The 15,341-nt window shown below is 39.7% G+C and overlaps 1 protein-coding gene across 1 annotated transcript; it reads left to right on the plus strand.

The window, feature by feature from the left end:
- Positions 1–3,091: 3,091 nt before the first annotated feature.
- CCR6 (C-C motif chemokine receptor 6) lies at positions 3,092–6,014 on the plus strand. The gene is made up of 2 exons (XM_061626108.1): positions 3,092–3,100; positions 4,663–6,014. Exons 1-2 carry the CDS (start codon positions 3,092–3,094, stop codon positions 5,713–5,715), a joined length of 1,062 nt encoding a protein of 353 aa, XP_061482092.1. The 3' UTR covers positions 5,716–6,014.
- Positions 6,015–15,341: the final 9,327 nt, after the last annotated feature.

Here is a 15,341-nt window from a genome sequence, read left to right on the forward strand (position 1 = left end):
AAAATGTGGTGACTTGACTGCTCACTAGGGCAGGATATTGCCAGCATGTTACACCACTGTTGAAAGAATTGCACTGGCTGACAATTAGCTACCAGGCTAAGTTCAATGTACTACTTTTGGTGGGGTCCCTATACAGCCTGGGACTAGGATACCTGAAAGATTGTCTTACCTCTTATATACCCAGTTGATCACTGCACTCTGCAGGTGAGGACCGCCTGCAGATACCATCTTATCAAGAGGTACATTCTCAGGACTGGCTCTAAAAAGTGGCCAGGTGGGGCCCTGGCTGAGGGCCCCATGGCCCACAGAGCCCCCCAAAGGGCTCCTCATTATGGTGGGGGAGTAGCGCTCTCCTTCCATGGCAGGCTCCCTGCCACAGATCACAGGGAGGGAGCTGCCTGCCAGCTCACCGGCCCACCCACCCGCTCACTGCCTTGCCATCTGCCCCCACCAGCTCCCTCACTCAACCTCCCCCCCACTTGCTCAACCTCCCACCCGACCTCCCACTCCTCTGCCTGCCTGGTAGGTAGGTAGGTGGGGCGGGTGTGCATGCGTGCTTGTGCCAGGGCCCAGGGCAGACTGGTGCCGGCCCTGTACATTCTGCAGAATATAGGAATCGATCTTTTAATGTTGAAGCACCTACCCTTTGTAACCCCCTCCCCTTAAATATTAGAAGGGTGCCAACTCTGTTGTATTTCTGGCATCTACTAAAGACCTTCCTTTTTCAACAAGTCTTTCAAGCAGAAACCTTTATCCCAGTCTGCATCTGTATTCAAATTATAAAGATTTTTTTGTTTTTAAGATGTTTTGTTTTATTGCTTGTTGTTTGCTGCCCTAGGCTCCTTTGGGAGGAAGGGCAGGATAGAAATTTAATTAATAATAATAATGATAATCATAGATCAGGCTGCAATTCTATACAAAATTACATATGAACAAGTCCCATCGACTTCAGTGGAACTTACTTTTGAGCAGACATGCAATAGATTGTGCTGTCAGTTATCCAATCAGTGATTTGCCAGGCACTATGGAAAATTTATGCTACTGTTTGCAAGCACAAGCTTAAAGTCTCCTTTGCCACCTAACTGCATGTTTCTTTTGATCCTGGCCAGATTCCTACAAAGGGATCGACTTGAAGGCAGTCCATTTCATGACTAGTTCTTTTCACAAGGGCTTGGGAACCTATGGCCACCTCGACAGTGTTGGACTCAATTCCTATCAGGCCCAGCCAGCATGACCAATGGACAGGTGTGATAATGGGAGTTGTAGTCCTTTAATATCTAGAGTAGACACCAGGCTCCTCACCTCTGTTCTAGCAGGTGCTCTTCCACTTCCCTTCCCACTTCCCTTTTTTTGCCAGCTATGCAAATCACAGCTTGATAGAGCTGGAGTCTCAAACTTCATTCTCTGACTTCCATCTGTGTCACAGCTAAATATAATGAGCTGGGTGTTGATCTTTTGCTCAAATGCCTTTACAAGTCATTCTGTAAGCCATTACATTTAATCATATATAGTGTTTATTTCTTCTATTTTCCTTTGCAATTTTTATTCTTTCATTTATTCAGTGTTTTTCATTCAGTTCCACATACATATTAAACTTATTTTTTATTATTCATGTGCTGTTAACTTATAAAAAAGTAAGCCATTAAAAACTGAATTTCCAATTCCACTGTCACTTATTCTATTATTTATTTATTATTGAATTTATATCCCACCTTTCCTCCAAGAAGCTCAAGGTAGTGTACAAACCTGGTTCTCCCCCTCATTTTATCCTCACAACAAACCTGGTTCAGCTGAGATGCAGAGACTTGCCCAAGGTCACCCGGGAAGCTTCATGCCTGAGTAGGGATTTGAACCCTAGACTCCCAGGCCATAGTCTGACACTCTAACCAATTTGCCACTCTAGATCTAAGTTTTCATTTTAATTGTTCTTGCCTTGGTGCAGCTCTAGATACAGGCAACCAGATGTGTGAAACAACCAATTGCCTTGAATGGGAATGTGCCTTCCCCATCTGTATTGCAAGATGTCTCTGGCCAGTTCAATGGAACCCGGACAAATGTTGCCATCCTAATGAGGTTACACATGCAAAAGCCACTTTTGTATGTAGAGTGTCCTTGCTGCTCCGGAGTAAAAATTGATTCCCCACCTTTCAGTCTACTCCTAATAAAACAACAACATCACAATCATCATCTATTTATTACAGTCAATAGACCAGAAACTATATAAAACAAATCAATATAAAAATTAAACAATGATTTAAAATTTTTAAAATTATTCATAGAGCAATCTGTTCTTTCACATTTAAAAGTCCAACTATGGTCACATCCACATTATACATTTAAAGCATATTTAACACACATTTAAAGACCCCAAAGAATCCTGGGAACTGTAATTTACCCCTCATAGAGCTACAGTTCTCAGCACCTTTAACAAACTACAGTTCCCAGGATTCTTTGGGGGAAAGCCAAATGGATGTGACCTAGGTCCTACTCAGACCCACTGAAATCAATGCACTTAAGTTACTCATGTCCATTTATTTACATGAATCTGAGAGCCAGTGTGGCGTAGTGGTTAGAGTGTGGGACTACGACCTGGGAGACCAGGGTTCAAATCCCCACACAGCCATGAAGCTCACTGGGTGACCTTGGGCCAGTCACTGCCTCTCAGCCTCAGAGGAAGGCAATGGTAAACCACCTCTGAATACTGCTTACCATGAAAACCCTATGCATAGGGTCGCCATAAATCAGGATCAACTTGAATGCAGTCCATTTTTAAGTATGATTTAGTTGGATTCAGCTCTCCATGTTGTTGTAAATATTGATAGAACCAATGTACATATCAAAGACAGCACAATAACCAACATATTACTTTCAAAAGCTCAAGAGGCCATTAACTAACTCAACTTGGACCAATTTATCCATATGGCATATCCACATTCATACATTGTTCCTAATCCTCTTCCTTTCTTATTATTTTCCTAATCCACCATTTTCCTAACCTACTCCCTTTTTTTTAATAGAAACTCTGTAAACACAACTGAACTGTCACTGCCATTGCTGCAAGTCTTCTCTGGTCAAAGGACAGAAGATTATAATGAGTGGGGTATGTTGTTTTCAGCTGAACTGGCTCTCTTTTTCAGAGTTGGTAGAGGAGGAAGCAATACCATTGAATGTATGTAATATGTATGTATGTAAAACTGATGAGGGAGATGAAACAGACCTGCCTTGAACAATTCTGTTTCTTCCCTGGAGGCCCCTTCTATCTGCACTTACTTGAGATTCTGGATACTTTCAAACAACCTGGTTATTGAGGGCAGTCATCCTGATTAGTTTGCAGGGAGATTAGAGGTCATTTGGTTATTTAATCAGCACTCACTCTGATTTGTTTGTGGGCAGGCTAGATGGCATCAAATCAAAGCAAGTGTTGTCCCACACTTTCCACTGCATTTCCCCATCACTCTCCTTATTGCAAATAGTCTTAACTTTTTGGAGAAGGTTTGTTGCACAAAACCTCTAAATCAACTATAATTGTACAACCATGATTTGACTCCCATCCCAAAATAGCACCAATCTGGAAGAACCCTTCTGCTGCAATCCTAATCCCACACTTACCTAGGAGTAAATCCCATTAGGTTAGGATTGCACTATAATTCACATTGAACTCGGTGGGATTTACTTCTGAGTAGACATGTATGGGATTGCATTGTAAGAATGAAAGTGACAGCTTTTCTCATTCTGATTCACTTCACGCTTCTCTACTTTTTCTGGCTTCTTATATATTTACTACACCAACAGATTTGCCACATGCACCAGAGACAAATGTTTGGTGCAAGAAGCCATCAGAGATAATGGGTTGTATTCAACTAAGTCTTACTGAGAGTAAACCCACTGAAATAAATGAATCTCAGTTATGTCTATTAACTTTAAAGGGTCTACCCCAAGTAGGACTAGCACTGAAAAACACTTTAAGTGTATTTATTTAATATTTAAAATTTCTATCTCTTCATTCTCTCCCTAACCAGTTCTTTGAAACAGGTCTGCCAGCTGCATATAACCCAAACTAGCTTGGAAACACCCATCACAACTGTGCTCAGCAATTCATGAACTTCAGTGAAAAAGAATTATTTTAAAGAGATATCCATCGTTCCTAATATTGCATTCTTTAGCATTTTTAGTTGTATGCAACATTGCACAGAAGTTAACCAATGTTGGAACAGAATATGCAACATCCTGATTAGTAAGTTTCCAGCTGAGACTCTCTTCTAGAATGAGAGATTGAGGGGATATTTAGCCTTGTACAGGAACAGAAAATTATTTGGGTTCATAGAATGAGAGAGACAGAAATGTGTGCTACCCTATTTTCCATGCTCTCTGATAAACAAAAAACTTGCAAAAATTTCCCCTGCCCTAGGTTTGGCTATTTTCTACCCTTGTTGCAGCACAACCCTCTCCATGCCACATCTCAGGACTTTCCTGAGGACAAGGAAGGAACTCTGTATGAAGCATGGAAGGGAATTCCCTTTGCATGAGCAGAAGCTCAGTCATGCAGCATTTGGATATAATCCTCAGTATTTACGTTTCCAAAAATATCAAAGACCAAAGTTTTCATTGCCTAAAACAGAGCTTGCTGAAAAATGAGTTTAACTGATTCCATTGTCCTTTCAGGATGAGGCAACCACCCCAGATTATTCGGACTTCTATTCTCACATTGCAATACCGTGTGACAAGGATGAAGTCAGAAACTTTACGAAAACCTTTCTTCCCTTTGCTTACTCACTAATATGCATCTTGGGCCTTGTGGGAAATATGTTTGTTGTGATGACATTTGTTTTGTATAAGAAGTCTGATTCTATGACTGATGTATGCCTCTGCAATATGGCTATCGTAGACATATTGTTTGTTCTCACTCTTCCTTTCTGGGCAGTCAACTATGCTCTGGACAACTGGATTTTTGGAGATTTCCTATGCAAGCTCACCAAAGGTATCTATGCAATTAACTTCAACTGCGGCATGTTGCTCTTGGCCTGTATAAGCATGGACAGATACATTGCCATTGTGCAAGCCACAAAGTCATTCAGACTTCGGGCAAGGACTCTAGCACACAGCAAAGCAATCTGCTTGGCTGTCTGGGTGTCATCTGCATTCATCTCAAGTTCTACTTTCATGTTCAGTGAAAGCTACCCACTTCCAGGCAACATAACAAAACACATTTGTGAACACAAATCCAGTACAGAGTCCAATGTAATATTGAAGCTACTGATATCAAGTTTTCAGCTTTTATTTGGATTTTTTGTTCCTCTGCTATTCATGTTTTTTTGCTACACCTTCATTGTCAAAACCTTACTGGAGGCTCAGAATTCTAAAAGAAGCAAAGCCATACGTGTGATTATTTTGATTGTGGTTGTTTTTCTGATATGTCAAATTCCATACAACATGGTTCTTCTCATGTGGGCAGGATCAATGGGAAAAGTGGACAAAGCCTGCCAGAGTGAAAAGCAAATGGCCTATGCAAAATATGTAACTGAAACTCTGGCTTTCTTACATTGTTGTATGAACCCCGTGCTCTATGCATTTATTGGGGTGAAGTTTAGAAATTATTTTGTGAAAATAATGACAAATCTGTGCTGTGTGAGATACACAACATGTGGAGCCACCCATGGTTCAAGGGTAAGTTCCGATACTGTCCAATCCAGACAGACAAGTGAAGTTTGTGAATGACCTAATAGAGCAACTGGATATACAGTATCCTCAGATAGTATCATTACTCAGGCTACACATGTTGATTTCTTGGTACTTTTCATTTAATACATCCTGCTTATAGAAGCTTAAAGCTTATGTCACAACAAGCCAGTCAGTTTCAAAGGTAGCTAGTAATTGCTCTCTGAGTTACTTCACACATTTCAAGTAAGACCAGTCTCTCTTCTCACAATGGGAGCAGGCTTCCAGGCGTTTGCATGTGTACCTCTCTTCTTCAGAAATACCAGAAAAACACAAGATTGTCATGTTGTAGATGTTCAAGGAGCCTTTCTTCCTGTAATATTATCAGAATTGCAAAAAGTGCACTATTATTATTATGTCACTGATTTCTTGAGTTTTGTTATTACAATGGCATTGACCATTGAGATTAGGATTCTCCTTTGCTGAGTGAAATAACCCCCTCCCCCAGGTTTGGAATTAGGCTGTATGTATGAGAGCCAGTGTGGTGTAGTGGTTAAGGTGTTGGACTATGACCTGGGAGACCAGGGTTCGAATCCCCACATAGCCATGAAGCTCACTGGGTGACCTTGGGCCAGTCACTGCCTCTCAGCCTCATGAAAACCCTATTCATAGGGTCACCATAAGTCGGAATCGACTTGAAGGCAATACATTTACATTTACACCGTATATTTAAAGCACATTATTTCCCACCAAGAATCCTGTTTGTTAAGTGTGCTGGGAACTGTAGTCCTGTGAGGGGCAAATGACAGTTCCCAGGATTCTTGGGGGGGGGGAATAACATGCTTTAAATGTATGGTGTGTACACAGCCTTAATTAAGAATTTTAGCATGTACCCTTCTGATGTAAGCTGCATGTAGCATTGCAACAGCCTTTCTGCACTTTGTTAAGTATAGCACTTTTTGTGTATATCTATCCTTCTATATTCCATTCATCTACACTAGTGGGCATAACATAGCAATATGGACAAGAGAGTAATACTGTACCTAAGCATGCCATGTGTAGGAGCATTTTTAAAATAGTAATAATAATTTACACAAATACTGGAATACTAAATGTAAGCAAAAAAAAAGCATGTTAACACTTTTAAAATAAACACCTTGCATTCAAAAACAAAAACATGCTCCTAAAATGGCACTGATTGGAAATGTAATGGTGAAGATGTGCTTGAGTGAAGAAGGCTCAAACACCTGAAACATCACTGCACACATCAAAGTGACACCTCCTAAAGGGTGGGGAAAAAGAGCAAAATGGCGTTCGGGTAAGACCTAAGCATTTGTTCGCTCGTTATTTTTTTATCTCTTAGTTCATTTTATCTCATTTTACCCAAAAGAAGGAATAAGTTTTAAGAAGAACTTTTAATAGGGAAGCCAGCTATCTGCTTTCTTTCAAGATTCAGTTTCTTAATGAGGAAAAGGCTGAAGAGAGCCGTTAAGAGATATAACGTCAGCTATTTTTAGCATTGTAACACAAGTGCTCAACAAAACTCCAAACTCCAAACATCAAGATATTATGGTGTTAACAAGGAGCCTAAGGAAAGCACTGGGGGTCTCCCCCCAGCCCCCGCCTTTGAGGACGAAACAGAAGAAAAAGAAAGTAAATATTAAGAGCTTACCTCAAGGCATTTTGCCAACAGCTCCCAAACAATTAGATCTTTACCTCCCAGAATTAAAGGGACAGACTCACATTACTCAGTTTTGTGTTTCACCAAGAAATGAAAACCTGCTGAAGAATTCTGATTTTAGGACTTATGCAAATCATGACTGGTCAATTAAACACGTTCCAATCTATGAACATTACGCATCTTCTACTCCCAATCTGGCGGAGGAATTAGCCGCAGCAAACTCACTTGCAAAAGAGTGTTTGTCTTCTCATCCCGAACTTAACTCCCAAAATCATGATCTGACATTGGACTTATCTAACAAAAGTATACCTGCGGAAACAATCAATAGCTTTGCTGAAACTGGGTTAGATCAGCCATCGAAGTATTTACTTACATCTAATACAAACTCCACTTCAAGCCCCTTAAAAAAACTTTATACTCAACAGCTAAATACCAAAAATGAAGGGGATTCAAACCCAGAGCCACAGCCTAATTACATTACTATGGCAAAAAAAACCCTAAACAAATAGAGACGAACTGTCAGGGCATTGCTGAGGGAAACTATCAGCCTGAACTTGATCGTACTCGATTCAAGCCCAATATGGATACAGTCTGGAATCAAGAAGAAATTGGGCCAACTGTTACGGGATAGCTTCTTATGTTGGCTATTGACATAGACTCTATGAAGTCTTCACTGACTGAAACAAATCGCATCCTTACAGCGATCCTGAATAGATTCGATAATAAGGAGCATATTGTATCAACCACTCAGCATTCTATTCCTGATCCTTTAATTCGATACCCAGATGCAATCGAAAAGACAAACAACTTAATGGCGAATAATTTATCTTTGAAGAAACCTTTTCCAAATCAAAAGCCTACAAGAAGAAAACCTGCTGATAAAAAACCATTATTAAAAAAAACTAGCAACATCAAAAAATATAAACATCAACAAAGAAAAATGAACTTTGGGAACTATTTAAATTAATTGATCAAAGCGCAGCCTCTAAAAACCATCTGGGCCCATTAAAAAAGACAGGACTATCTCCTCAAAAAATTGAAGAAAAACAACTCTTGGGTATTAAGCCAGCAAAAAGAAACCTCGGGACCCCTGAACTGACGACAGAAATATCAAACCTTCAGGATGAAGCCCTACCATCGAGAACGGATTCTCCCAATATACCTTTGACTTTGCAGAGTAATACTCAAAAAGAAGTGGAGAATTGTCAAGACCCGTGGTCTGAAATATTGCTGAAACAGCCATTACAGCCATCTTCCAACAAAAGCTCCTGGTCCATAACTTTGGAACCATCGTATCTAGTGTTTATAAATTTCCAAAACCCACGGGTTTTTTAAAACAACATGATTGTATTCTTCATATTTGCAATTTCCTAAAGCCAGTGATAATGTTGTCTCCATCCGATGTGCAACAGGTACAATACTTGTACTATAATAGTCAAAATGCTCGTGCCATAGTCAAATTTTCTTCTCAATCTACTGTTCAAAAACTGTTAAAGTTTAGACCCTTTTTTTCTAGTCTAAATATTAATATAAGTCGATATTTTGTTAACAAAGCTTTACCTATACCACTGGCAGTGAAGTTCTCCAAAGTTGGAAATTTGAAACAACCACTGAATGACTTGTTGTCACTTAGCCAACCACTTATAGATCTTAAATCAGATCCGTTGGCCCAATTGCAAATTCCTGATCCTCTAGCGCCAATACAGGTTAATAATAATAATTTTACCTTGGAAGAATTAACGTTAATAAATACTTTTGGCACACTGTCAGAAACAGCCCAAAATGAGATATTGGCAAGACTGGATTGCCTAAAAATGCATCTTGATACAATCAAAAATTCAAAATTAGGTCTTAATAGACCAGGAATGGCAAACTCTATGACAACTAAGACTATTGAGCCCATTGAGCCATTGGCTAACATACTTAAGACCACTGAGCTCAAGGAAATTTGTTCGCTGGGAACTTATAAAGATTTAAACAGGGAATCAGGTGTCACGAGCACTCGCAGGCAGCTGAGTGTTGAGATTAACATGATGAATGTTCCCTCTATCCCCACGGAAGAAAATAATCAAGGGGAAATTTCCCCCCACTATAAACTTGCCAAACAGGCGAAAATTGACCCTCCGGGGAGGTGGGAAAGAATGCGTGTTTTGGAGGTGACTGAATTAGGGTCTCCGCCTAACATCTTAGAGCCCAGGGAAATAGAATCTCAGGAGGTCAAACAAAAAAAGGACGACAAAACTACAAAACTGTCTAGATGTAAAAGTAAGCTTTTGCATCAATCTAGAATTTCACCAACCCCTAATGGATGTATAGTCAGTACAGGTCCGTTTGATGAGATCTCAGCTGTATGACGGATACCATTGTTATCATGGAATATCAATGGATGGACCAACAAATGTGAGGATCCTGATTTCCTGATTTTTATAACTAAATTTAAAATTATTTGTTTTCAGGAAACATGGACTACTTCCTCAAATACCCCGCATCTATCTGGTTACTGTTCTTTTTCAAGCCCAGCAATAAAGTCTCTGGGCAGAGGCCGCCCCAAAGGGGGCCTCTTAACTTTGATATCAAATAACAGCTCACTAGTGGCTGATCTTTTACCATCTGTACATCCTCAATCGTTCCTGGTACTCAGAATAAGAGGTATAGGAGAGAAGGCTCTAATATGTATAAATATCTACATCCCCCCTTTTCGAACTTCAGCTGTAGATGCCATAAAAACATGGGATATGCTGGATGAAATGCTCAAGCATTACGAAAAGCAATATCCAAATGACAAACTGCTATTGTGCGGAGATCTCAATGCCAGAATTGGGACCTCCGGGCAACATAATATTGATTCTTCCAATTGGGCCCCTTCCAGTCAGTATGAGTTTGAAAACCGAAACCTAAAAGATCATAAAATAAACAAACAGGGTTCTCTTTTGCTAGACTTAGTGGCATCACACGCATTGGAAATCTTAAACGGTTCCGTAGCTGACCACTCTGCCGGTTCGTTCACTTACTGGTCCTCTTTCGGGGCAAGTGTAATCGATTATATAATTACATCTCAATCATTGTTACCTGATATTATCGATTTCAATGTACTTAGTAGGTCAGAGAGCGATCATTTTCCTTTGCAATTAATCCTGCTGTATCCTCTGCCCAATGCACCCTCAATTTCCCACCAGGTGAAACTCAGACCACTAAAAAGAGTTTGCTGGTCTGAAAAAAAGAGGGATCAGCTAACGCATAGTCTTTGGAGCCATCCTATTGAATCTATTCGTCAGGGAATATTAAAAGATGCTCTAGACCCGATACTGGCTTTCCAAAATATTGCCTCTTTACTTAAACCAATACTGACACAGAAGGTGGAGGCAATAAATAGGACCCAAATTTCTCCCAAATGGTTTTACTTGGAATGTAGATCAGCGAAAAGAAATCTTAGAGCTCAACTTCGGCTAACTCTTAAACAGGATACTGACAAAACCCAGACTTTCATATTTAGAACAATGAAGGCGGCTTATAAAAATGTGTTGAGCCAAAAGAAACTGGATTTTGCAGTTTCTTGTTGGCAGAAGTTAGCCAACGCGGTCTCTTTAAACCAAGAGCGTCTATTCTGGAATATAGCTAAGCAGGGGATGGGTTTGTTAAACCAGAAAAAACTACCCCAAATATCAGTTATGACTTGGTATTCTCACTTTCACAATTTGTACTCCTCTATATCATCTTCCCAGATTAATACTCTCAATTTGGATATTGGAAATCTTCATCACTGGCCCCCAGTTTCTGCGGATGATATTACATCATTAATACAATCGTTGAAACTTGGGAAAGCGCCAGGGGAAGATTTTTTACCCCCTGAAACTTTTAAATACTTCTCAGATTGGTGGGCTCCTTTATTAGCACGGTTATTCACCAGAATTAACAACACTGGTGTTATCCCTGATGGATGGAGATCTAGCATCATCGTTCCAATTTATAAAAAAAACGATCCTGCTGACCCGTCCAATTATCGTCCCATCAGTTTAATAAATGTGATAGCCAAGATGTACGGTAAATTCCTTCTCCAGAAACTAGAACAGTGGGCGGAAAAAAACCAGCTCATATCCCCTGAACAGATTGGATTCAGGAAAGGGTCTTCAGCGATAGACCATTGTCTCACATTATATTTTCTGGCAAAAAAGAATATTATGGGCCCAGTAAAACATCTTTATGCAGCTTTCGTAGACCTGGCTGCAGCATTCGATTCAGTGGATAGAAATACCTTATGGTTCAAACTATTTAACATGGGAATTGACCGACGGCTATTATTTCTTATAAGAGCCTTATATAATGATACTAATGCTCAGGTCAGGATTGACCAACGGGGAAACATGACCCCCCCGATAGTGGCAGAGAGGGGTGTCAAGCAGGGTTGCCCATTAGCTCCCTTATTATTCAATCTGTTCGTAAATAAAATAATTCTAAATCTTTCAGATCAGCAATACTTCCCTCCCTCTATTGGGCAAAGGAAGGTAGCTACATTATTCTATGCTGACGACATGGTTTTGCTCTCTTTGGCCCCTACTGGCATGAGAAAGATGATAAAAAGCCTACATGCTCTTTGCAAAACAGAAAGATTGAATATAAATTATGGAAAAACAAAAATTATGGTTTTCGGCAAAAGACCCGTGATTCATCGCTGGTCTCTGGAAAATCACAATCTAGAACAGTGCCGAAACTTTAAGTATCTGGGGGTGACCTTCTCAGACACCCTCTCCTGGAAACACCACCTTTACTCCATAAAGCAACTAGCAATAAAAACTGTGGGGGCAATCTTAAAATTCTACCGATCCCTTGGGGGCAACCTGATTCTGCCAGCCTTAAAGATATTCAAGGCCAAAGTAATTTCGCATGTTATATATGGCGCACCGGTCTGGGGATGGGAAGCTGCATCTATTACAACCCTAGAGACCATCCAGACAAACTTTCTTAGGCGCCTATTATTTCTCCCTCCTGGAACTTCTGCAGCTATGCTTCGGGCGGAGATCGGTATCCCTCCGCTCAGCGCCCACATACACCTAGCTCTTCTGAGATTTCCGAGAACCTTTACCGCGATACAAGGTAAAGAATTACTAAAATGTTGTTTTTGCCACCCCTTCTCAAACAAAATTTGGGGCAGCAAAATAGAAGAATTATTGCACAGATACCACCTAACTCCTCAGCAATTTTATACTATAGGCTCAAATAAGACGCTTCGAGAAACGATTTTTAACCATTGTAAATATTTAGACAGACTTACTTTACTTAATTCTCATGCAGCCCCGTGGCATTGGAGATTTAAAACGGACCCTATTTGTTCCCAATATCTTCTGCACCCGCTTCACATTAATTTAAGACATGCATTCACTGCACTTCGATTTTTCACTCTTCCTAATGCTGACAGACTGGGCTCAATAGCAAACGTTCCTAAGAATTTGAGAAAATGTGTATGCGATTTAAATGTGAAGGAAGATCTCCCGCACATTTTGCTATATTGCCCAATATATTACAATCTTAGGCTTCACCTTTTGCAGGAATTGTTAGATGCAGATGGGTTGATTACGGATGAGGAAAAAATAGTCTTTTTAATGTCAGATCAAAATTATCAAATAACATGTAAGGTAGCTCTATTTGCTTTAATAGCTCAGAAACTGAGAGTTAAATTTATCGCAGAATCATCTTCCATAAATGCTACGAATATAATAAATGATAATATAAGAACATGATTATTGTTGTTATTTACTGACCTGCTGTTATAAACATTTTTAGCTTATTCCTTTTTTTTGCACATATATATACATATACATATGTAAGTATATTCATTGTATTTTTTGTATCGAATATTATATCTTTGTGTATATTGCGTTGGCCTATGGCCCTGCAATTAATAAACTATGCTATGCTAGGTGATTTATACCTTCAGAGACTGAGCCAGCATTCTGTTCTCCCCACCCCATCAAAAAAGCCACATTTTGTGATCTCTCAAAATAAATGGAAGAAGCATTGGAAAACATAGAAGAGTGATCTGATGATGATCTGAAATAGATCCCCCCCCCAAAAGGGAATGAAACAAGAGTGGTACAGTTTGAGTAAACATTTAGGCTTGGATCCTGAGCTCCTTCTACTCACCGAAAGTACACCAATCCAACAGAAGATCCTGTTGAAAAGATGCAAGAGGGCAATTTCCCAGCACCATGCTGTTCTGGGGGATCCCCCACTTCTTGAAAAGATTTTGGAAGGCACAGAGGATTGCAGGGAGAACTGGCAAAAATAGCCTCTTCCTTCTCCTGCCATGAGTACTTAGGATCCAAGCCCTCATGTGGGAACCCCTGTACTATTGTTGATTTCTTAATTCTTGGAGCAAATTAAAAACAATTATCCTGCCATATATAATGCAAACATGTTAGTGGACCATCACATTCTATTAACAGTTTTTAACTACATGTTGTATACAATAGAGAATTTTTAAAAACTGCTCACTTAAAAGTACAGCATTACTTGGCATGAAAGAATTCTCTGAAATGGGCATTTCTTATTTTAAACAGTATATTTAATACACTTTTTATTTGTTACTAATTTAAATAGTTACAGAATAAGCAGTTTGTTATGTTTTATAAATATAGCTCCTGGTTTTCTTTTTCCTCATGTAACTCTTGCTCTGCTTGGCAAAATGTTCAGTTTCTTACACGGTGATGGGTTAGTGCACAGAATGGCAACAAGCGAAATAAAGTAGGTTTTTGTGGAAGTAACGAAGAAAGCTGCCATTTACTCCCATCTGAAGATTTCATGCCCCCTCTCATTTGATTGATTGAAACTTTATTTTTACCCCGCCCTTTTTCCAAACTGGAACTCAGGGCGGCTTACAAATGAAACTACATGTAGTTAAAAACATAGAAAAACATACAATTAAAATACAATTAAACTATGCACAACCTTAAAACCATAAAAGGCACTTAAAAATCAAAAACAATTTAAAATAATACAAATAATAACATAAAACAATAAAACAAGACTTGTAAAACCCAATCCTAAACAACTTCTATCCCAAAAGCCTGTCAGAATAAAAAAGTCTTTACTTGCCGATGGAAGGATGGCAAGGAGGGGGCCATTCGTGCCTCCCTAGGAAGGGAGTTCCAGAACTCAGGAGCAGCCACTGAGAAGGCCCTATCTTGCATCCCCACCAATTGCACTTCCGAGGGTGTTGGGACTGAGAGAAGGGCCTCTCCTGAAGATCTCAGGGCCCGGGCAGGCTCGTATAGGGTGATACGGTCTGACAAATAGCCTGGACCTGGGCCGTATAGGGCTTTAAAGGTCAAAACCAGCACTTTGAATTGTGACTGGAAACAAACTGGCAGCCAGTGGAGCTGTTGTAACAAGGGAGTTGTATGTTCCCTGTAACCAGCCCCTGTTAACACTCTGGCTGCAGCTCTTTGTACCAGTTTAAGTTTCCGAACAGTCTTCAAAGGCAGCCCCACGTAGAGCGTGTTGCTAGGGAGGAACTGCTGTATGTTCTACTGTACTTGGGTTCTTTCAGGCAGAAACCTACATAGCATTCCAATGTCTATGTAAATCACAGGGATTTGACAATTAAGTGGTATACAAAATTTAAAAATAAATAATAAATGTTTGAAGAAGAGTGAGTGGCATCTTTTTTATATTTCAATTGATGAATTGATAACACCTTGAAATTCAAACAATTACTGTATTTTATATCTAAACTTCATTTGATTTCTCAGCAATCTGTTATCAATAAACCAAGTTCATAACCAAACTGAATTTTGATGTATACCCATTTAAAATCTTATTTTGTTTCCTTGCAACTCAGGCTACTGTTCACCCTGAAGGTATCTTATCCAGAGTCTACAGCCCGGGGGAGTCTGTTACAAAGCCATCGAATTTTAATTTTTATTGTGTGGGAGAGAGATAGCAACAGGATGGGAGGACGTCTGAGGAAGGACCATAGTTCAGTGGTAAAGCACATGATTTACATGCAAAT

The sequence above is a fragment of the Rhineura floridana genome, chromosome 4 (genome assembly GCF_030035675.1).
Source record: "Rhineura floridana isolate rRhiFlo1 chromosome 4, rRhiFlo1.hap2, whole genome shotgun sequence".
Lineage (NCBI taxonomy): Eukaryota > Metazoa > Chordata > Lepidosauria > Squamata > Rhineuridae > Rhineura > Rhineura floridana.